The sequence below is a fragment of the Corvus brachyrhynchos genome, unplaced genomic scaffold (genome assembly GCF_000691975.1).
Source record: "Corvus brachyrhynchos isolate BGI_N302 unplaced genomic scaffold, ASM69197v1 scaffold178, whole genome shotgun sequence".
NCBI lineage: Eukaryota > Metazoa > Chordata > Aves > Passeriformes > Corvidae > Corvus > Corvus brachyrhynchos.
The window spans coordinates 1572255-1597587 of NW_008239304.1; the positions used below are offsets into that span (position 1 = coordinate 1572255).

The 25333-nt window shown below is 35.6% G+C and overlaps 1 protein-coding gene across 3 annotated transcripts in view; it reads right to left on the reverse strand.

Moving 5' to 3' along the window:
- The window catches only part of TLL1 (tolloid like 1), a 130854-nt gene that overhangs the window by 64564 nt on the left and 40957 nt on the right, over window positions 1–25333 (reverse strand). For 2 of the 3 annotated variants that reach the window (XR_001864116.1, XM_008638587.2), the window contains exons 2-4: window positions 7301–7411; window positions 3274–3354; window positions 1021–1173 (exon numbers count right to left, since the gene is read on the reverse strand). Coding sequence is in view for 2 of the 3 variants with exons in the window: in XM_008638587.2 (XP_008636809.1) it covers window positions 1021–1173; window positions 3274–3354; window positions 7301–7411 (345 nt within the window). In the remaining variant the exon portion in view is untranslated. The remainder of the gene's footprint in view (window positions 1–1020; window positions 1174–3273; window positions 3355–7300; window positions 7412–25333) is intronic. The other variant, XM_017740639.1, reaches the window with a different exon arrangement.

The following is a 25333-nucleotide window of genomic DNA, read 5'->3' on the forward strand; positions in this document are numbered from 1 at the left end:
TAAACAAAAAATCTAACCTTTTTAAAACTTAAAGACAACAAAACCTGAAAGCTCGTAAAAAAAAAAAGTTCAAATCACATCCGATTCTAAAAAATAAAGGTTATTCCATCCCAACTTGCCCTTTTCTTATATCTTTAAGCAGTGTTTTCTAAGCTTTAGAATTTGTCTTTCATTATGAAGAAGGCAAAATCTTTAATATGGTGCTTTTCATTTAGTTTACTACGGTTATTTCAGAAGACAGTAATCCTAAAGCAAAGGTCACATTTGGTACAGTACTATGTAAATACCCAAGCTGAAAGCTTGATTGTAGCTGACAGTTTGAAAGAAATTACTCTGGTTTCTCCATATACACACAATGTATGAGCACTTGCATGTTTCCTTTGGTTCCCTGTATTCTCGTGCACAATAAATGTTATTTCATATATTTTCCCTTATATCTTTGCTTTGCCTGCTCCATTTTTGTTTTAAATTGTCTCTTACAGCCATATTGATATTGATCAATTTAGTTTTCTGCCAAGAATTCTACATATAGGGTAACCAGTCTTTCCTCTTGTTGTATGCAATGTCTGTGTGTGCCCATCTGAAAGCCGAACTGAGGAATGACAAAACACATTGAAGTCAGTTTGTTGAGTGAAATCAGTTTAGAAGAATACATGTCAGACCAGCTAAATTGGAGATATTCTTGTGCTAAATATACAGCATTAAAAAAAAAAAAAAAAATTCCTTGGCATTCCATTACTTAGGCTCATGGAAACAAATGTGAAACAAGAAATATTAGGTAAAGAAATAGAACTTTCCCTCTCTACAACGTTGTTACTCGTTTTTTATTATGTAGCTTGCCTTTGAAAACAATTAAGTATGACTAATATTTTCAAAACAGATGTACTTCAGGCCTGTTCCAACAGAAACCCTTCTACTGACTTCCATTGCATGACTTCACTTTTAAAAATTTAAAACAACAAAAAAAAGGCAATTAAAAAACATTATCTTTCCTCTTTTCACCCAAAGCACAAATCTTACCAGTGAAATTTCCACCTATTACATATGGAATGACACCACCTGGCCATATTCTTTCTGTTCGTGATGTAGCAGCTCTGGGAAATCGGTTTTTCTCACTTTTCCCTGAGAATTTTACAGCAGTTCTTCCTTTAGATGTATTATTTTGCTCAAAACCTGCAATGATGATTAAAACACTGAATGAGATCACAAACACATGAAAAAAGAGAGCAATTATTTTCCAGCAGATCAAACTCAGATTATTTCTTTATTGCCCTTTCAAAGTAGGACATTGCTGTTATGCGACGGTCTATCATTACGTAGTTTTCTGAGAAGGAAATGAAGTCTGAATCTTCGTTTTTTTAATATATCTAGAGCAACAATCTTGCACATATGTTTATCAACTGGGATGTGCATTGCATGAGTGCACCTAAATTTTCTCATTTAATAAAAATATTTAAGAAATCACACTCCCTGTGGTTTTGGTGGTGGTTTTTGGGTTTCTTTTTCTCTGCATTTAGTTTTGGTCTGATTTTTTTCAATAAATGAGGATTTTTCCAGCAAAGAGTGACAGACTTTAGACAGACTCAAAGTTATCAAGACATTCACTATCCCTTTCATTTGTATGGTATGATCTGGAAAAAGCAAGTACATGGCCATCTTTAAAGCACTGGACAGTAAGAAATCATACATATTTCGTAAACTAACATTTAGAACCCCATGGGTAGGTATTACTCATGGCTGGAATTTCTTTACAAGAGAAAAAAATGTCTACCATTTTCAGGGATACTACCACCATTCATTCCACTACAGGAAAATCTTTCCAAATCAGCTGAAACCTACTGTGAGAACAGAAAAGGATAAGGATAGTTAGACAAGGACTTTTACACCAGGACAGGTGCTTCTTCTGAACAATTTGTAAGTTAGTTCACAGATCCAGGCAGCTGATCAAAATGGATCATTCAAATAGTGGTTAAAAAAATCTTACTCAGTGCAGTTGAAGTCTTATTCCTCTTGGAAGACTACGTTTTCCCTCTGTGAGAATCCCCTGTGGTACCAGCTGCACTTAAGTGTGAATGACTGTGTCAGAATCAGCGAGGATTCCAGGGCAAAGCCATGGTAAGGAATGTTGGCATAGCCCCAAGGCAGAGAGAGCAGCAATAGGAAGAAATGGAAGAAGCTACAGCACAAGGCAGGGAGAAAGCTCTGCTACACGTCAAGAAAAGCCTGCCTTTGTGACAACCAACATGTAACTTAAATTATATCAGGAATTACACAGAAAATTTCAGGGTTTAAAAAAAAACCCAAACAGGCAAAGCAAACAACTTATCCTTGTAATTAAATGAGTGTGTAAATGTGAATTACACAATAAATTGCACACAGTGTCTACAATACAGGCAGAAACAGAAAAACTATTTCTATACTTAGTATGAGGTCATTACTGAACCACATTACACGTTTATCTAGACGTTTTACCATTCCAAATTCTTTTTATTGGTGCTCTTTAGAGGTCTAAGCAAGAAATTTATTCCAAATTGCACACAAAAGAAGACAAGCATTTATGCAACACTAAAATTTTAACTCTCCTTTAAAGAATTAAGATGATGCATCAAAGCACATCTGCAAAGGCAGTTACCATGCTCTGATTAACACAACGTGGCGCAATTACAGTGGTATTTCACATATTTTCCTTTTTTGGGGTTGAGGTTTCACACTACATTAAACTGACGACTTCTTGTATCAAATATAGAGAGTAAACTCAGACAGAATTAGGGAGGATTCCACTCCTATAGCCTGCTCAATTCAACTACATTCATACTGACAAGAGTGTGATCAGTATAAAAATATGCTTGTTCAGCATAACACACCACAAATGCTTCAAACACAGTAGGAATCATCAGCATGCCCCACCTGGATCCAGAAAAATGTAAGAAACAAACCAAATTAGCAGCTTTGCAGAATGGTCTACTTGCAATGAAATAACATTGCATTGATATTAGTTAAGCTGCTAACAGCCATCAAATAAAGTTAAGCAGTTGTACACATGACATTTTAAACCATGTATTTCAGCTTTCAGATTTCATGCTGGAAGAAGAACTCTAAGAAAATGGAACAAAGAGCTAATCTCTTCATTACTATACGTGCACACTTTATTTTATAATTTGCTTATGTCAGTAGTAATACAGAAAGGTTCTAAAGTGTTAAAGTACTATCATCATTAATGTTCATGATACACTATCACATCAGGCAACTTGCTAATTTAAACAGTGAAAATACCAGAGCCAAATCTTCTTATCCTCTCTATAAGCTGATAGAGGGCACCACATTTTTTTGACATTCCATGCTCTCCAAAGCCACCTTTAAAAAGAAAAGAAAAAAAAAGAAAGGAATTTTCAAAAGTTAAAACCATGGAATTTTGTATGATAGCAACTGTATTAGCCTAGAGAGGCATCCTAAATGAAGATTCGTATTCTTCGATAATTTCTGTAAAAACATTTCAAGTATTCTTGACAATGCAATAAAATGACATTATTAGCTGAAATTTTTTCTAGTATGCATTCCATGAATGTAAGCCAACATGTCTTTGTTATTCAGGCAAGTCATGACAATTACATCATCTAATTATTATTTGGAGCTTTTTTCTTCTTGGTGACCTTGACATCCTCAGAGCCCTATTGATTGACAGCTAAAAGGCTTACTCTCAAAGAAATGTTCTGAATGTATGTGATAACTTTCTCATTTCAAGGGAGGGGAAAGAGAAAAAGCAAACAGCCAGTTTCATCAGAAAACAAACACACACACCCAACAAAACTGATTCAAATTTAACATGGCTGATTTTGCCATTAAATATTTGTTTTTCTTTGCTAGCATGTAAATAGATGTCAATGCACTTTTAAGGCTTTGAAACATCACATGCTGGTGTATATTGCAGTAAGACCTGGCAGGTATATATACATATATGTCTGTCTGATTACAGCAGACAATGACAATCTAAGCTAGGAAGTAGTTTATTTTAATACTTACCATGCCATTTACAGAAATAAAACACATTTCTGTGTTTACTGCATACAGTCTGTTACATACTCACTTCACACAAACCTTTGTGGCTACAAGTGGCTTTTCAAACACCACTAAATCAGAAGCAAAAACACTGACTACGTTACATGAGTCAATTAAATCACTCAGAATTGTTCAGAAAGTTTTGGGATTTTACAGGTTTCCAGTAGGCTGTATTTTACAATTCACTACTTGTTATAGGACAAAGGAGTTTCTAAACTACTGTTACAACTGAAAAAGTAAAAAGACAGAAAGAAATGGACCACTGATAGCTCCAACCACCACTTCCCAGCTTTCCATAAAAACTTTTAATATATATGTAGAAAGTATATTTATTAAACAGAACCTTAAATTCATATTACAGATGAGAAAATTCCATATAAGGCAAGTGAGTGTGTGGCTGCTCAGTGAGTAACAATGTGCCTAATTATTTGGGATTACACTGTCACATAGCTGCTGGCTCCCTTGAGAAAAATTTTCCAAATTTTTAAAAACATTTTAGATAGATGAGGTAATAGTTCAACACATTCCTTTCCAACAAGTTACATGGTAACTATAACATAAACTGCAGCAGATATAACATTGATCATCATTAATGTAATTGTCTCTCATGCTAACATTCATTTTATAAAATAAGGCTTATAGCTAAGCATTCCAAATAAATATTAAAAAAATCATTAAAAGCATCAACTGTCACACATGCAAAAACCCCCAAAGAATCCATCAGTTACTTAAAGAAAGTATTATACTATATTTCTAGGGGGAAAAACCCCCAAAACACTCATTTCTGTTTTATTGTGGCCTGCGTATTTCATTTAGTAAGATACCAAAGAAAAAGTATGTCTTATATGGCTAACATGCAGCCTTGCCAAACCATATAGACTAAAAAAGTTTTAGTTCTTATTTGCTGCATCATCTCATAATTCAGGCAGGAGAAGAAGGATACTTTTGGCAGTTTGGATTTATAACAATATACACATAAAACTGTTATCAGCTTTACTGTTGTTTCTGTTTACAGTGATTATGCATTTTGCTTGGATGAAATGAAAAATAAAATGACAGAGCCATACTCCAAGAAGCTCACAGATTATCTGACCCTGAAAATCCAGGCAGATAACCCTCTTGAAAAGGAGCAGTCACATAATGTGAATCAGAGCCTGTGAGCCTCAAGATTTTAATTAGAGTTACAATAACAACTGTGATTCCACCACTTCATCCTGATGGTTTACAACCAAGTATTTAATCCTTCCACCTGACGTCACCTTTAGTCTCTGAAAGCCAACATCAGAAAGTGCTCAGAAATCAAGCTTACAATTAATTGCCATTGTACCTGTAGCTAAGATAAAATTTTGTTTTCTAGATTACAGATATCTAGCATTCTTTTTATTCCTTTTACAGTTGCTACCTAATATTAACTAGCTAGCTGGCAATTTGCTGTTTGGGAATTAGGGGGAGATGAGCACACTAGGCTGTTCAGTTTGCAAAAACCAGCTAAACTCATCGTTTAAGCATCAAGAATGTTGGAAATTTAGAAAAAAATTTACATATGTGAAGCGTAAAATTGACTTTTCTAATGTTCTTTATGGAAAGATCAAGCATGTTGAGGGTTCTCTGAGAGCAATTATGAAGTCATTAACCTAAGGGATTTTGTTCTCCAAAGTTCAGTCCCACTGATCATCACAATTGCATTGACTCCTGTTGTGCAGTAAAGGCAGAAAAGAATGATCCAAATGAATTAGCAATACTTAACGGGGTGATTCAATATCCTGAATAGGATACCATCCACAAGAAAAGATAATGTGCATATTGCAAAACATGTAAGAAAGGAAAAACTAAGTAATAGAACATTAAATATAATTTTAAAACAGCTTAGAAATGTACATCTTTTCTGTGGTAATTAAAAAAAATAATAACTTTGCAGTTAGAAAGAAAAGAAGAAAAGCAAGAAGAAACAGGAGTCAGCAAGCCAAAGAAATCACTTGACTGCATCCACTTTAAGGGGAAATGACCAGTGTTGTTCCTACATTTCTTCAACAAAACTAGTGCCTGAAATATCTTCGCAGGCAATTAAAACCATTTGTTTGGAGGGGAGCAGAGCAGGGAGACCACTGACTCTATTAACATTTTAAAATGCAATCTAGATCTAGAAATGTTCAAAAGTTTTCCTGTTTTGGAAAAACAAGTGGATGTAAAAGGAGATAAAATTAATTTTCAAATTGTCATAAAAACACTCTAATCACAGCATCTACCTAGAAAAAATAAAAGTATTTTTAAATATATCAATATTGAAAGATTAAATTCAATTCCTTCCTTGGTCTGAAAATTTTTTCCACCTATCAGGAAAAAGTTATGGTAGCTCAGTTCAGGAACACATAAAACATACTTAACAGAAAACAAATTTCAATAATAAATGTTTACATTTTCTAATAGCATTTTTTCCAGACTTTTCCTCAGTAAGTTGGCTTTTTTTTGTATCATAACCTTAAAGTTTACAAATTCTCAGTTATCAACTTACAAATCATAGCCTGAAAGCATAAATATTTTTAGACATTAGACAGACATCCATTTAGGAATGGATTATGTTTTCTCTCTTGCAAACAGACATATTTACACATAAATAAAATCTCTTTATCTAGCTGTCTGAATACCCAGCTGCCTCTGTTAATCAGATTGCAGCTTCTGGTGCTAATGCATTGTATGTTAACAATAGCATAGAAACGTGTATTAAAATGTCAAATAAATAGTTGTTTTTTAGACAAGGCAGATCTAGCAAGGATGACACATTCTTGTGTTTCTTCTAGGTCTGAGTACAGAACTGGATGAAACAGTAACAAGAGCAAAAGGAGGGGTTGTAACGCCAGCCTTCCAATTTTGCCTCCAGGATACCACATATGTTCTCTATAGTGTGTTTGGGCTCTGCTATCAGGAACTTTCAGTGATGAAATCAAAGCTTTGTACAATTTCCTTTCCCACATGACCACCTGCAGAGTAGACTCTACGCTTCCTACCAGTTTCTGCTCCTCAGTTCAACAAGATATTTTTAAACAGAAATGACGGAATAAAATTCAATTTTTTGCTTCTCTTTTCCCTAAAATGAATTTATAGTCTTTGTTTAATAACTTTTCTAAGTGTAAACTAATGGTATCCGAGACATTACACTGCCTTTCCACATTTAAAACACAGATTGCCTTCTACACAGAATTAACTAAGAGGAAAAATAAATTAAAACAAGGCTGAAATAACATACCTGTGTTATGGCCAAGTCTTTCGTTGGAGTGCTGCGTAAGGTCAATTGTCCTGTCAATTTGAAAGATTTTTAAGTCTTCATCATCTAAGGCAATATCTCCCCAAAAGACAGCTTTAAATAAAAAAGAGCTCAATTTAATTGAAGAATTATTTGGACAATAAAGCCGATCTGAAGAATATAATGCCATGTTTACAACCTTTGGGAAAATACATGACAAACATATTTACATCATGTGTATTTCCTTACTGATCTATATTTTTATATGAAGAACAAAAGAAAACTACCTAGTAAAAGACAAATAACTTTTTCCAAAATCTTAGTCTATCTGGTTTCTTCGCACATTACCTAAATGCAGTAATATAAATGTAGTGTCATTGTATTATTAATTTTTAACGTGTAGTTTTCTCTATGTAAATACAACAAAGCATAAAAGACACTGAGATGAGAACATTTGAACTATGAAGTCAAATATAGATATTTCTGAGAAAACACAACCTTTACATTTCCTAATATTTTTTTGAAAACAGTAATTATTTGAAGGAGTTTTTATTACGTTTCAGTTGCTTTCTACATTACATTAAGTTTCCCTCAGATAATTATCTGTTTTCTGTTAAACTGAGCTAAAAAAAACTTTATTTATTATTTTCCTCTCTGTTTATTTGTATGCTTTCCTTTTATAGTTAATCTCACTATAAGGATGCTTTCAAATTCTTTGCTTTTCAAAGCTCCAATCTCTTTTCAACCTTCCTTTTGCCTTTCTGGTGGATTTCTCCTTCTCTCTTTTCTTTTTCTTTTGCTCTATTTTCTTTCAGTTTTTTTCTTTTTCACTTTTGCATAGGTAACTCATCTTCCCTAAGCTGTCTCTACAACTCAGTGGACCATGACACAGTCCCACTTCCAAGAATTCAGGATCTATAACCTAAAACTTTCATCTCTGCCTATTTTTGCTGAGATTTCATCCTGCCATCTCCCTGCCAATTCAAACTTAACATTAGAGCTGAATTTAACAGCCATATCCTCAATTGCTGTGAATGAAGTAAACAGAGCATGTACCAATTAACAGGAGCTGAAAGAAGTTGTTTATCTTCTTTATCCAAATTCTTCCTTTTCCTGTTCCCTCTGTCAATAGCTCTATTTTTTGTTCCCTCAGAGTCACAAAACTCCTGGATTCAATCTTGGTGTCATCTTCAATTCCTTTCCTTCTTTCCCCCACCCAGGGAGACATCATTAACTGCTTGGCTGTTACACAGCTCTACAGCAAACTGCTTTCTTCACTTCCACCCAACTAAACTCTAGTCCAAAGTCCAGCTGTTACCAAATCAGTCTCTCATGTCTTCCTCCATTCAAACTGATCCTAAACATTATTGCTAATTGTATTCTTTTTCTCTGCCTGTTTTTTATATCACATTTAAAAGACCACTTATCAGATGAGATTCTCATAGTAGTTTCATGTTGCTGCAAAAGTTACCCATTTCTCAGAATGTAATGCTCACATTCATTGGTGTTGAATCAAATTCGTATAAAAAAGATTTCTTACTTAAGCAAAAAGGTATTTTTAAATAACTCCAAGATATATTGCTTCCTCCAACTTACATTATTTTTCTTGAACACAAGGCAACTAGGAGAAATTATGTTCAATATGCTTTTATCTGCCTCGTAAAATACCTTTAAAAAAAGCCCCAGATCATCTACACAGTGTTAATAATGAAATTAAAAAGGAGTATTTTCAATTCAAAACATAACCAACATTTTACATCTCCCCCAAATATTAATATTTCCATGTATATAATTTTTTTTACACAAGATAATGTTTCTTAGAAATCACAAGTATTTGAGACTGTTACTGAAGCTGTTCAGTGAGCTCTAGCACATTCTGGAACACTATCCTTCAAAGGGCCACTGCCTCACACTCACACAAGACACACTGGGGACATCATTGCTCCAGCTATCCTGTTCTCACCAGGGATGGTTTTACCATCACATCAAGACACAAAGCCAGTGACAGCTCTAGATATTTGGGGCTTTTTTCCCCTAAGCTTCTAGGAAAAAAAAAACAAACCTCAAATTATCAGGGTTTTGAGCAGTGAAGGAAGAAAGTCAGTAGACTCCAATCTGGTTGATTATTTACTTTTATAAACACCTTCTAGAGGTTTCTCTTGAATGCCATTCATAATGGGGACCTCTACATGGAAAGATTGCAAACTTGAACAAACAGAATAGAAAGTTGTAAAGGAAGGAACTATTAACATTTCTGTCTATAAAGTGTGCCCCAGCAGAGGCCACAGAGATTGCCCACACCAAACTCGAGGAAGTGCTAAAGCTTAATATCAAGGCCATTTATCTTTCCTGGTGATATTGAGAGTTAACAAAAGGAAGATTCCAAATTAACAATGGATGATGCAAAAGATATCCCACTGACAGAAATGCATGAGCAGAAATCACTTTGGTTTCCGTGTGTAATACTGATGTATAAACAGGAAAACTCAAGGCAAATCAAACTTCATACTAACAATAAAGTAGAAAAAAATTGAAAAATGTCTACGCTACTCTTGGTGATGCATCTTTATCACTTTTATCACTTCACCGTGGTAACATTCGCTTAAAGATGAAAATACAAATAGAAATACTAATTCCTGTGGATTTGTCTAACATAAAAGTATCGAATTTGTGTGTACATATGTAAAATACACCTTAGTGTTCAGGCAGTGTGTAGTAACTTTGTCTGTTGTGTTAGAAAGGAAAAGAAAGCTATTTCTGTTAAACACCTGGACCATTAGCTAGTTTTTGATTAGCAACAAAGGACAAGGTTGAGTTTACCAATAGGATTACCACAGTAATACAATAATAAGTGCTTGTGCAAACTGTCACATAGCTGTAAACAAGTAAACTATGTGACCAATAGCAGCCACATTCTCTGACATACTAAAGAAATACGAGTAAACACTAACATCAGAAATATGTAAGATTATTTTATTAAAATATAATGGAAAGTTTGGAACTTTCTTCAGGCCACTGGTTCATTTTACTCAAGGCAATTCTGTTTTGCAGAAGACAACAAAACATGCTAGAACACAGAAACATTGATAAAAGTTGACTTTAGCAACAGTCTAAATAATGTCACTTCATTTCTACTGAACTGCTCCTCTGATCTTCTGAATTAATTTAACTTTACCTAGCAAAAGATACAGGAGTTAACTGGATGGTCTTTAATTTCAATGTAGTCCAAACAATCAGCAACTGAGACAAAAAGGGAGCTGATAACTGTTTTTTAAAATTCCACCTTTTTTCCAATGAAAGGTCTGCAGTGAAGATAAATTCTGCCCTTCAAAGCCTAAAGCACAACCCCAACAGAATTATCCAAAAAAAGTAAAAAAATTATCTCCCGTAACTATTAAAAGTATCCTTTAATTTTTTGGAATGCCAGTTTAAGTGTCAAGCTACTTTGTAATAGGAGAAGACCATAGTTTTATCTCCTGCCTTAAAATTTTTATGGCCTGCAACCATCTGAAGAAGTCACTCCATATACTTCATCATGTCACAAACCAATCTCAATGTTACAGAAGGCAAGCAGAGGATTGTTTGGGTATGCAAGGCATGATGTTAAAGGCTTTGCTAAGAGCATGTTAGGATTAAGAGCTTTAGTAGCTCCCTCTAAGGAACTTCTGACAGAATTGACCAGTTCAGCTGTTCACTCATTTTTCACACATATTTAAATCATAAGTTTCACCTGGAAAATTAACAAGAATCTGACAATCAATTGACTAGGCAAGAAAATGAAACCGAAACAAATGGATAGGAAAACTTTTAAAGGGAGCTAAACAGAACTGTAATATACCTCTACTTATTTCAGGTTGTGTCATATTATCTCTTATCCTACCTGTATAATCAGTGATCACAAAAACTTGATATTACAGATAGCTTTTTAATTTAATTTGAAAATGCAAGATTGACAATAAACTTAAGAAATATCTGTTGAAAATCTGAGACAGCATTAATTGAAAAGTATTTCAAAAAGCTTTTATTATGTAAAGGTATTTCAGAAAAATGAAAATGGATCTTTTTGTCCAATACTTGATATAAAGACAATACCCTGTCATACCAGACTTCATGCTGGTTAGTATTTGTTTTATATTTTTACATGTCTTATATGGCTGCAACATGATGCACTTATACAAATTCAACAGAGAAAATACATGCATCAATTCCAGAAAGGCGGACAAAAACTGGTTACGAGTAAAGGCACGCTTTTCTGTAACAGTGAAGAAGGAGTTTTGTGGAGCTGTTAAAACAGAGAAGACGTTTAACCAGCAGATGCAGTTCTGCTTTCACACAACTCAAAAGCTCTCAGTTAAACAGCACCCTCAAAAAGGTCTTATTTTATTCAAAAAGACAAAACATTGCCATGTAAAGCAGCTAAATTTGCTATCTGTTAACAATCACCTCACAAGCATGAAAACAAACAGGAAAACCAGTAGGCTGTGAAAGATATTTTCCATCCAGAGAATCACACCTTAGTATTGGCACACAAACCATATTAATGGAAAGGAAAAATAAGATTATCTATAAAGTACAGGTCAAGCACAGGAACTACAGCTACACTCTACTACTTGTAACAGGATCTATTATTTCATGATAAATAATTACTATTCATCTACAAACTTCTCTGTGCTAATCTACTCTCTCCCAAAAAGACCATCACCACAAAAAATACCCAATATTCTAAAGGAATAAAATATGCTACTAAGGACAGAAAAGAAACATAAATAAATTTATAAAATAATTTTCAAAAAATAGATTTAAACTATTTTTGTTTATAGATGTACACACATGGTATGAGTCAATGAGCATACACAGTGAGAATAAAAACATCTTTCAAAACTTTCAAAATGGCTGGGAGAAAGAAATTATTTGCTAAATACATAGGGCTGCAATATGTAGTAGGATGGCTCATTCTAGGATTTGAAACATCAATTAGCACGTAAGTCTGCAAAATACAGAAAGGAGTATATTCTTATAATTGCAATAACAAAATTATCTACTTCAAGCTTCATTCACAATTTCTTCTACTATTACTGCTTTCTAAAACTCAAATCATAAGCAGCCATTTTTTAATAAAATATATTTCTGATAGTACTCATAACAGTATTAGTAACAACATACAAAATGCAAGTAAGTCAAGACTGCTATAGTGTTTGTCCCTACAGCACAGCAGCATAGCCAAAGCAAACCAACTTGACCTTGGGTAGGTTGGGAGCACTCAGCTACCCAGCAGACACCAACACCACCCAGAAACGATTCCCAGGACCTGATTTGCTCTGGCAACTCCACAGGCTAGAAACATGTTCAGCTGAGACCTTCTCAAACTGAGATGTAAACTGTGATCTTGTCCTGTGAGAAGACACAGAATTTTGACGGGGGATTACTCCTATACTGAGGAGATACCAATGAAAGGATTAAGGCAATTCTAGAAGGCATTGCAAAAGCAAAGCCTCAAATTTTGGTATGCTACTGGGAGTGCAAAGCACAGAAAGTTTGTGCTTTATCCCCTTTGCAGAAGCTGCCAAGAATGGACAACAAAAAATATTAGTTAACTGCAAGGCACAGCAAGGAAATCTGAAGAGCTCCTTTAACACCCTTAAAGGTGGGATACCCAACATGAAGCAAAGTAATTAATGCAGTAAGTAGTGCCACAAAGTGTGCTGGACAGCTTCAGGGCAGATCTCCATCCAAACCCACATGTACAGCAGTTCTAATTAGCAGACTCTTCTATAGCTGAGTCATTGAGTATTTCCCTGTAACAACACAGCTATGTGCTCTATATTCTATCTTGGTGAGTCACTTTATCCCATACGATTCATTCACAAATTACATAACTGCTTTTAACTCTGAACAGAAAATGGAAAGACTAGAGCTAAGACAATTCTACCTCATTACAAGGAAACCAACATATGCTACTATAACTAACTTTATTCTGTATTACCATTGTTTTCAAATTATTTCAGTCTTTCCAATATTTTCAGGTACAATACACTTTTCTTAGAAATTATCAAAATGAGAACAAGGCAGGGCAAATAAACAGCAAAAGATCTTGTCTACAACCAAAAGCGTAACACTGCGTACCACACCCTGAACTGTTTCTATCACTGCTCATCATGAGTGTTACCTTCAGTTGTAACTACGTAATACATTTCCATGTTACCATACAAAGCTCACAAAACTTTCAAGAGAAAGTTAATTTAACCAAATGCTGGATAATTATCCAAATCAATTTGCCTTTTTATTGGACAAAAATATTACAGAAAAGGAAAGTTAAGTGAAACCTTAACAGCATGAAATAGAAGACCAAGGTAGCCTACTTTCAAAGACACATCAAAAAGAAGTTAGATATTTCATGATTTTCACCATGCAGCGTTTCCACATCTGCACAGCTCTAAGCAATTGTTACTGAAATAACAGATATATACTGAAATAACTTTTATACTTGAAAAAGCTCACATAGACACACCTGAAAAGGGATGTAACACCTCTGACAGGCTGCTTCCATGTTTCCACATAAATTGTATAAAATAGCAAGTTCATCAATACTCATACCAATTCCATTTTTCAAACTCTCTCTTCAAACTCACTATCAGAAAACCATTCTCCCCGAGGACAGTATCATTTCTATCAGAAAAGAAAATGATGGCAGAATACTGTAAACATCTCCAGACCATACACCAGTTAGAAATTCATTCCTCCATTCTTTTGAACGTGGCATCCCTTGACAATAGCTCCCATGGGCACACAAAGTCATCCTGAAATCAGCTACCTTGTATGTGGTAGTGATGTAGCCTTAGAAGCACAAATTTTAATGCAATTTACTCGAATGCTCAATGACACTAGTTACACGTTGACAGCATTACCTGCAACTCACCAATTCCTCACGTCACTCGCCCCTAGAAAATTCCCGTGTTCTCCATGCACAACACTTTTGGCTTCCTTCCTTCCTCTGACCATGTGTTCACATTTATAGGTAGGATGGTGGCAAGGCAACATCCTTATTGGTATAGTCTGGTGCAATACACTTTTCTTAGAAATCATTCAAATGAGAACAAGACGGGGCAAATAAACAGCATACAACAGGGCATACAACTCCCTATTGTTGCTCCCAAGTTACACTTATGGAGCCCCATCTGAGGCATGTAGCATTTCACTACAGCCAGTCCACACTATTTGCCAAACTCTGCATGAAGTTACTACCAAACTGACCCAACTAGGACAGAAAAATAACCAGATAGGACCTGACTGTGGGCACAGAAAAACAGCTGTAGAGACGAAGGTAGGAGAACAGAAATAATTGCTGGAAAGGCATCCACCATCCTAGCCAACTCGTTCCAGACAACCCTTCCAGGAGCATGGCAATCACATCACAATGCAGATGGGCTATGGGGTGAGTGACGTGCAGCACTGGGGCATGTCCTGAATTTTTCAAAGCAGGAAACACTCTGATATAAAGCAAGACCCATAAGGAAAATGGAATAATTGTGACACCCTTTACCTGAGTAGAACCTTCACTTTCCAAAAGAGACATTTGTAGAGCTTGATCTTTGTGAAAGGGGACACTAATTTGCTAGATATGCTTCTTTGCAGCACAGATAAATCTCAATTTACAGATATCCATTTATCCTGAGCTAATTCCAATTTTTACTTTGTTCTTAATTTCAAAATAGTGACTTTTTCAATTCCATTTTCCTTCTGCTTTGTCTTTTAGTGACAATTTTCATATTTCTTTAAAATTAGTACAACAAAAAAATTTAAAACTTCAAAAAAAGCAAAGACAACTATGACAGAAGTTGCAATCTTAGGTAAAAGGACAAGATTCACCCCTAAACTTACTGCAAGGTGTTTTGAGGACAGGCTCTTCAATATTGCAACAGCTACTCTGTGAAAGGTTTCGTTCTTGGTTAAGCTACTCAACAGGGCAAGCTTCCTGACTTTCAGTAACTGTTTTCTTTTTTTTTATGCAAGATCATCATCAACACCACACAGGCTTTGTAGCTGGTAAAATCTATTCCTCATATAACAGCTTAACCACTGAACTGAACGCAGAGGACAGTGCTCAGCAAACAGTAAGGGTGTCTGCACACTGTTAGCAAAACAAGCAGCTGCACAAAGAACTTTCTTCACCACTGATAACTACCTCAGGCCAGATATTGGCAAAACAAACCTACAGAGAAGTAATCTCAAGGAGACCCACTTATCCATCCTACTATTAATATTTTTTATTACTTTTTTCTACTATTTCTACTCTTTCAAGTTTTTAGTATGCAGAAATAATCAGAAGTTTAATAAAAAATAAATTGAAACACGAGCCTTTCTTCAGAGCAGATATTAACCACTTTGAAAGGAAAGCCATAGCAAGAAACCAGTGACTCTTGGGAAGATCCACAAATGCCAAAAATATTGGGCAATCAGAGCTAATGTTTGTTACCACAGAAAATGCTGACCTGCTTTATATGAAACCACATGCAAGAAAACCATCATTTCCTGGGCCTGTTGTTCCTTCTGCCACCGCAAGAGCAAAGAGAGTGGAGAAAATTCTCCGTCTTCCTGGGAAGGGTGCACGTCAGACCTAGCAGAAACCATTGTGGCAGAATTAGCTGAACTTCAATTTTGTGATAGCTGACTCTGATTCCCAGCGTAGGAAAAGAAGGCTGACAGGTCATGAGGGTTTTTTTGCTGTCCCCAGACACCTGCAAACACTGACTTCTTCTGCCTTATTAAGGAGGCTAGAAAAATACACCAGGGGGCAAACTCAGATCTATAGTATCACAACAGTCATAATTACCCCAGTTAGTCCTGTGTGACCACTATGATGCTATAATATTCACCTTCATTTTACTTTGAAACTCCATTATCCTGGATAGCCTTAGGGTCAAGATCTACAAAATTAATTATACAGCTAAGCTTTCTTACAGTAGAAAAAACAGACTCCATGAGGCAAAATTATCACTCTTAAAGTGAAATCTTTTTTTAAATATTGAAAACTCATAAACATATAAAACTGGAAAGAAAAACAAACTCATTTGTTCCGAAATTAAGAACAGATTTTAATTAATTCAGTTACTTAGAGAATAGGGAAATGGATAACTTCAAACATAAGCCACATACAGACGAATGGAGAAAAATCCTTGTTGGAAAGAAAGTTGTCAGTCGGAGTGTGCCACCTACATGAAACAGCTGCTAGGGCTGAGACAGATACAGCAGCTGCTACAAAGCCTGCCCAAAGATGCAAGCCTTAGACATTTTCATTCAAACACCAATAAAACAGAGCCACAGCACCAAACCAAGTGAATTACAAGCTAACTGATAATGCATGGCACAAGCCAAAAGACTAGTTTAAGTAGCTAAACAGATAGAGGTAAAATCCTTTATATCCTTTTCCAACCTCCAGACTTTAGAAAAAAGGCAACTTCCAAACCATTCAGTGGAATTGAGGCATTATAGAACTGTAAGGATTTCAGAGAATAAAATCCCTTTTAAAGATGAAGAAGAAAATTAATAGAACATTTATACGTAAATAGACTACTGATGGGGTGGGGCAAATCAGTTTTGATCACAACTTTAATTCTACATCTCAGCCTTTCAGTAGCAATAAGTCAGAAAATTAAGTAAAAAATTATTGTTTCTGGTAAGATGAAGGATTAGATTTATATGCACTACAGGTCTTGCACCTTTGTAAGCATATTTTCCTGGATGCTTTCTTCTTCCACAAACACCCAGGCAAGTCAGATATGAATGGTTCCCCCTGAAAAGGTCCTGGTACAAGGACAGCACAAGCATGGCCAAAGCCAGCAGAGCAGAAGTACTGCATAGCAGCCTTGAAGGGGAAGCAGCAGCAGCTGTCTGGGGGGAGGAAATGTAATAAAAAAAATTTTAAAAAAGGAATAACTGCTTAGATAAGCTACCTGGCTTTGGCAATACCAGTCTTCAAGAAATTCCACAACCAAAACATCTTTCCTCTAGGGTTACAGGTTGTTAATGTGGAGCAGAAGTGGATAAGGAGTTCAGTAATAAGGGAGGTAACTCCCTTAGTAATTTTACTGTGCTATGACAATAAGAGGCCACAGCAACACTTTCTTTATAACTTGGCATTAGAACATAATAAGCATGTCACAATAGTGTTACAGTAAAGCAGCAGTGATAGTGATATATGTGGAAATCCTCCCCTTCTGTACCTTCTCCTCATCTATGGGAAACAAAAAAAAAATGTATTTCATTTTCTCACAGACATAAAATCCCAAGTAGGCTAAAGTAGTACCTCAAAACCAGAAAATCCTGAATAATCATTAAATGCAACCAAAGATTTATACAGAAAGCTAAATGGCACAGAAAGGAAAGTGCATATCTAAGGGATTATCTGGCATTCAGGATCAAGGTTGTCATCACACCACATGAAATAAATGTTGTTCCATTTGCATCATCTTTTATTTAAACATGGAGAATTATTAAACTGTATATAAATAAACCCTTATTATAGGTTTCAGAAGTGATTTTCTTTATCAGCTGAAGCTTCCTGTTTCCATGATTTTTGTCATGAACCTCACTTAAGTCACTCCATCTCATATTTTAGCACATCATTCTGTGACTTGGCTCTGCAGAAAAGACAAGGAAAGAGACTAAATAGCTCTTAATGCTGCTTGTTTTGGCAGTGATCCAGTGCTTAATACAGTGAGTTCTGGGTATTGGACCAAGGCAATTCTACACTTCTGTCTTCATATTCAAGAGTTGTCTTCTACCACATTTTTTTCTTACCAGAGTACAAATTTTAGTCAATAAAGCCAAAAAGATGAAGCCCAATTGCTTAATTTTGTATCTTCCAATTCATGTAATTGTTTAAAATAGAAGTGAGGAGTCTCCTGCACCACAACTATTTTGCTTGTCTCCTGAATACTGTTTCCTTCCTTCCCCCTCCCCCCCACATTTGTAATTTAAGGGGTTGGGTTTTATTTTCCCATGGAGACTCTGCACAGCTGCTGATTATTTTTTGGACACAGCAAGTAAAAGAAAAAGTGAAAAATGATCCTCAGAGTTAGTGAGGTAACAGTAAATGTACAGTAGAAAAGCACTGATATTATCCAATGCCTAATAGTAAGTTATTAATTAGAATTTAATATTCCATACATCTGATTCTTACATAGCTTAATATTCTGAGAAATTTTAGCAATGATAATACTTGAGACAGAACTTGTACAATCATAGTAATATTTTGCCTCTTGATGGATACAATGAAATCTCATTTCATCTTTGCATTTATTTGTTTGCTCTTGAAAAGCACTATTCAGCATATCTGCTAAAAGCTTTTTTAAATCCTTGTTTTTAACCAGTAAAGAGTATTAACCTTTTGCAAGTGCTCTGCTGCAAGCCAGCAGAATCTCCGCCCTGTTCTGAAGAGAATTATGGCACCGAGTCCACACTTACTCATTTCCTAGTTTTTGGCACGGTGGTAATTCAAGTGTCATCCACAGAAATTATGCGGAGGAGGTAGGGGAGAGGACAATAAAAAAAATACACAACTTCAGCTTTCTCCTGTCCCTATAATTTCTTTGCAGGACTGTATTTATCCCCAAACTTGTGAGGCTGCAACCACTATTGCCACCCCCAGGCTGCCACAAAAATGTTTAGGTTAAATTGTGCATATTGACAGTAGGATTTACATAAGGACTTACAGTTTGCTACTTGTTTGCAGCTGATTATCAGGCTGGTGCATCACAAGCAAATTAAGATAAAATCAATCCTATGGTGAGAAACACCTGAGTCCCATGAATTTAAATACACACCATTCTGTGGTGTAAAATGGTAGCTATGTGAAGGTTCAAGAATTTCACAAATCTTAAAAGAAAGCAAACAGTTATACTTTGCTTAGGCTTTCCATTTCCTTAATGTCAGTCTCATGCTGATCCCCATTTTACAGGGCATTTTAGCTTGCATGTCAAACTGAAAAACCAAAGGGCCAATTCAAATAACAGATCCTGACTTGTTCTCCATGTCTATTATTCTTCTCTTCTTGCCTTCATTAAGCCACTGCAGCTCCTTATGTACTGCTTACCACCAGATTTCTTGTGCTCCTCTCTAATAGCAGCCCACATGTTAGCAGGAGCAGAGTACCAGGGTCCATTTGCCATCCCGCTCGCAGACACAGCTTCTCCCTTTTCAACTGCAACAGTCTTAACTGCAGCTGCTGTTTGCATGAATACAGAGAAGACATATACTAAGTTTTTAATTTTTTTTAATGGATCTGTTTCTTAATTAATAAAGATGTTACTGCCTAAATTAGTCTCAGAGTATTTTCAGATGTCTTTCAATACAATTCAGCAGCTGAAACAAAGTACATGAGCCAAACATGATGTTTCTAGCCAGCTCACCCTGGGCTGGCATGGTCTGCTGGCTATGAGGGCTGCGTCTTTTGACGGCAACACAGTGGTGACCTTAAATAACCTCTTAATATATCTCTGGAAATAGGAATTACACAAGATGCTGAAAATACTAAGCTTCTTTTAAGCTCAGAGAAAATACAAATATTTAATATAGCTAACATTCAGAGCAAACATGCCAAATTAAATACTAACTTTTTCAGAGGACTGCTGTTTAGCCTATATCATTAAGGGTCTAATATTTCAAATTTCCTTGACTATTAACATTTTAGGAAATGGAGAATTTTAATAGGTTCTTTAACTCCTAGATGGTCTTTCTTCATTCTTTTATGCTTCCAAAGCAAACAATTCAGAAATAAATATGAATATGTAGAAAACCAAGGAAAAGCACTTGACCAAGTAAAGAGCAGTCAGAAAACATGCTACTGTATCACCTAGCCCTTAAGTAGACCATATGTGTTATTACTGTGTTTAAAAAACATTTTCATTTAACTCTTGGACACGGTGCTGGAGACAAATCTTATATTATCAAAAGGCATACTCCTATAAATATTTGAGAGACTTGTGTTCCACATGTGGGAGGAAAAAAAAAACCAGGCATACAAACCATATGTTTTCTTCTACCCACTATCTCTTCTCATATGAATTCTGGTCTGTAAATCATAATCCTAGTTGTCCACGTTTCTCACATACAAATTGTGTCAGTACACATACTTAAGTGGTTCCCCAAGTTAATACAAGAGTAACTGAGAACAGAATTCCTAATAAAGAACAAAACAGAAGGATTTGCTGAGCCAGTGCTCTAAAGCAAAGCTGTTTATAGCATTGGTCTATGAATATGAGAGTGCTCAAATAGTACAGTGTATTTTGGGACAGACAAGATTTCAGGTGAATGATACTGGGTCATGCCCTATGTTTGCAAAGGAATGATTTAAATTTTCTGTTCACAACTAAAATATCCACAGACTGTCATATTATAAAAACTGATCTGCTTGAAGCTCATTTAGGAAGACAAGAGTTCAGATTGTGGATTGGTAGCATGAACACTGCTTCAGTTATTAGAGAGATGTAATATCACAGCCCCTTTGTGAAAATCACAAGTTATTCAGTTATAAGTTATTCCCCAAGAACATGGATCCCAAAACCAAAATAATTTTATCATAACAATTCTATTACTGGTATAAATACATTTAAGTGGACAATTCGTCCAAATGTCATACAAATTAATCTGCAAAGGTGTCAATTAAAAGCACCTTCACAACTGTGAAAATCAGTGACATTTGTGTTTATAAATTATTCTTGCATTAGTTCTGAAAGTAAATTTCTTTCTATCCCTGAACAGAATAAAAAGCACAATATTTAAAGATAGTCAGCTTTTCAGTACAATCAGTAGAAATAAATCACCAGAAATTTTTAGAAATTTCATACTCATTTTCAACTAAAGGACTGACATATTAATCTTAGAACTAACAAAAACCTAAATAAGATATAAGGCAGAATAGGGACAGACAAAATTGTCATGTAATCTACAAGACATAATGTGGGGGAAAAAAAAAAAGAAAAAAGAAAAATCCTGTACTACAGGACTTAATTGCTTTTTTCATGGCAGACAAAAGAAAGAAGCATAGCTTTGGGTTGTGCATATATCAGAAAACTGTCTTTGTGGCATCCCAAAAGCTTTTCACTTTGATGAATGTGTTAGAAAATCATGAATGCACAAGGGACACTTCAAGAGCAGTAAATGACCTAACACAAAGCTTGAGAACAGAAGACATCTTCATGTGCTAAAATGACTTCATTTGTTTTATGAAAACATGGGAGGAACATCTGTCGGCACAGGAAAGCATTCTGGAGCAACTTAAGGCATCAGAGCTGGAACTGGCAGGAGGCATTTGGGGGTTGGGTTTTCTTCTGAATGCTTTTGTTTGGCTTTGACAAACGGTACTTCACATTTCTGAGACTTAGAGAAAGTGAGCTAGAACCTTGGAGCTCAAGACTGGATGGAAATGATTGCAAGGTTCCTATAAATCTCGAGAAAATGTAGTAAATTAAAGATCTACAGAGTATGGATTTTAGGAGAAACAAGTATCAGTGCTACTCCACCTGCAACAGTTCAGTCCATTTGGAAGAAAACACCAAAAAGCTTCTGAGTTACTAAATCCAGTACTTCTATTCCCAGTCCTATGCCTGAGTGACTTGATTGATGCCCTCTATTTTTGGCAATTTGTGGTATCTCAAGAGGCATTTTTTGGATTTGCACTAAAATAAGTTATCTTGATAAAATGAGCCAAACATCTGAAGGAAATAAGGTACTCTGCTAACTCCACAGGGATCTTTCAGTACTAACAAAAACCTTGAAAGGCAAAATGCAACAGCTGTTGCTCTGGTTGCCCAGCCTGTGCTGAACACAGAGCAGTGCTAACTACCTTTGAGCTGATGGAGACAACCAGCCCGTGCCCCACCTCAGGGCCCAGCGCTGCACAGCATCTCACACCCCAACCCAGAGAGCTGCTCCAGGGCATTCTGAAGCACTGCTGCTCCATAAAGATCACCTGTAGCCCCCACTCTCAGCAAAGCTTCTTGTGCCACCACAAAAACATCACTTGCCTATTGTCACTAGATCAACGAGTATGTTTTATTCAAGTTTGGAATCAAATATTATTAGTTCCAGCATGGAAGTATGAAAACAACCTTTCTAATGATTACATTATTTTCTATTTGGTAAATGGATTTTTCCCATTCTCCATATTTCAAAATAGAACTAAAATCAAAGTCACTATTTTAAGTCTGTCTGTCTTATCGGAATTTTCTTTTATTAAAATTGCAAAATAGATAATGAGTGGGTAAAAGTAGAAAGTATAAAACATGATAACCTAGCCTACGAATTAATATACCTTTCATTTTCTTTTCCATGTTACTTTCTGTTTCTCTGTATAATAGTGTCCAAAATAAAAGTCCAATCATCTATCCAATCAAAATGTTCAGGGAATACCCAGAAGCTCACTGTTTTAACAATAGAGAACTTAGCAATACAATAAAAAGATTCCACTTTGAAGTTCTGTTAACAGAAATATGCAACTGGTTGAGCTACTAAATTCACATCCCTTCTGGCACCATTGACTTTATTGCATGGACCTTCCCATAAGTAACCAACCATTTTGAAAACAATACATTCCCTTCACTGTTCCTACTGAAAACCTTTTCTGTGAGTGTTTCAATTTGAAGCTGACCTTTCTTCCTTGGCTTTAGACCTATTTTTTGAAAAATAGGTTAGCACTACCACTCAATTTTCATAAACCAATGCCACGAATGCCAATGTAGAGGCCATTCCTACAATAAGAGTTTTGCAACTCTTTTTGAGTAAAATTTTGCAACAGTATCACTGGAATTCCTACCATGCAATAAAATTCTATAAGAGCACTTAACTGATAACATCCTTCAAGTTAAATAATAATAATAACAACAACAACAACAACAACATATTAGGATTGAAGTCTTACTGCACAGCAAGATACAGATAGCTTAAAATTACTAGCAAAGTAATGAAGATAAGTGGACTTCTAGAGAAGGGCAAAATGCCAGCTGGAGTCAACTTATCAGAAAAACTTTACACTCAAAGAAAAAAATAACTACTTTAATACTTTCAAATCTCCAGATTAATAAAAGAGGGATAAACTAACTTTGTCTTTAATTTGGTAGCTATATCACACTTTTATGTCAGAAACTAAATGTTTCTTCTGTATGGAATTGAAGCCGTTATCTTCATACTACTACCATTAATCAAAATCATTCATATTAAATTGATTTAAATGGTCTTTTGACAAAAGAAGGGACAATTAAGTACAAAGAATTATCATTCATCTGCATCTATTTTCTTGCAAGTTGTCTCTTAGCTTGATGCTATACAACTATTTTTCAACTAGAAAAATATAGAGAAACATTTATGAAAAATCACCATTTAGCTTGGGGCTACTGTAACTGTATACAATGAGAGAGACAAGTCCTAAATGCAGAGTGACCTGGACTTCTTGCCAAACTGCCAAACAACCATCCAAACCAAGAGTTAACAGCTAGCTCAAGTGCATTTTAGAAAACTCATACCTTCAGAACAGGGGCACAGGTCCACGTACCTTTGAAGAACATAGATCACATTACAGAAAGCAGATGTATCCTAGAAAACAGAAACTCCCCAAACCGTTTGTGAGTTTGCATGACATACCTCAAAATCAACTGTTTGGTTCAAGAGCAGCCAAGAAGCAGAGAATGCCTTGGCTGACAACTGAGAGGCCACCTTCTCACTGTTCATAGCTCCATCCACCCCATCAGAAAAATATTAGGCATGTGGATCAAACAGAACCTGCTTGGTATCTTATCAAGTTGTCAAGCAAAGGAAAACAACAAGGGAGAGAGCTGGGAAGAAGGCCAAGGTTCACTGGGGATGCAGCTGGACAGAAGCAAGAGGAATTGCTAATGACCCACTTACCAATATGACATGGAATTAGCAGAATGGTGAATGACCAGGCAAACATGATTTTTAGGGCAGCACTGTGGCCCCAGAAGTGTAAGCTATTTTAACAGAAAAATGGTGTAAAAGAACAGTAGGTATTTCACCTGGCAAACAAACTTAGCAGGGCATTGGCAGAAGAGCTAATTCAGCTTTCATATATGCTCTCTCAACAGAATGATGACAGGCTGGAACAGGTTCATAAGGGATTCGTGCAAATGATTTTTCAAGGTACAATGAGATACCAGAGGAAGTCACTATACATAAAATGTAACAGAAGCAATGTTAAATGGTTTGATCGCCATTAAAATAGTAAAGAGAAGAAGTTTATTCACTGTGTGACTTCTCTTAGACCTGCTGACAAAAGACAAAGCAAACAGAAATTGACAACAGGACAAATCAAACTTATGGAAGAAGGCATACTGGAGCTGGGAAGGCATTTACAGTGTAGCAATGATCATTAACTTTATTAATCATTAATCGTTACCCCTCTAATTTTTGTCTGTAGTTCATCAAGAATGAGACTATTCCACACTCCAGAAAAAAATGAATTGCAAATAGACCCTATGCCATCTTAAGAGAGGAGAAAGCAAGGAAATGGACAGAACAGTAGGCAGTTAGAAGTCTAAGTGCTTGATGTGATGGCTACAATAAGCAAATTGCCGATTCAAAATACTCATTTTGTGGTTTCTGAACTCCAGTCCCCGGGCATAAAGGTAACATAACAACTGCCATTGCCATTCCACAGAAGAGTAAAGCCTCTCCTTGGGGGCAGGACAAAAGAAACAGTATCTGGAAAAGAGACAATGAGGGAAAAACAAAAAATCACTCTTATATGAGTTTATCAAAAGTAGCAGCCAGCAAGTTAAGCTATTTTCTTAAACAAAGAAAATAGCAACATTATCAAGTTATGCAAGAGCAAATAATCACAATTTTGAGAAAGCTGTATGTAAAATATATCTGACATGGGCAATCGAAATAACAGCTCTAATAAGCTTCATCTCTGAATACAATGTGAGGCCTCATCTCTTTCAGAGGATAAATTTCACACATTTTTTATCTTTTTTAATATAAAGGTCAAATATAAACTTTCCAGTGCTTTCAGAAAACCTGTTC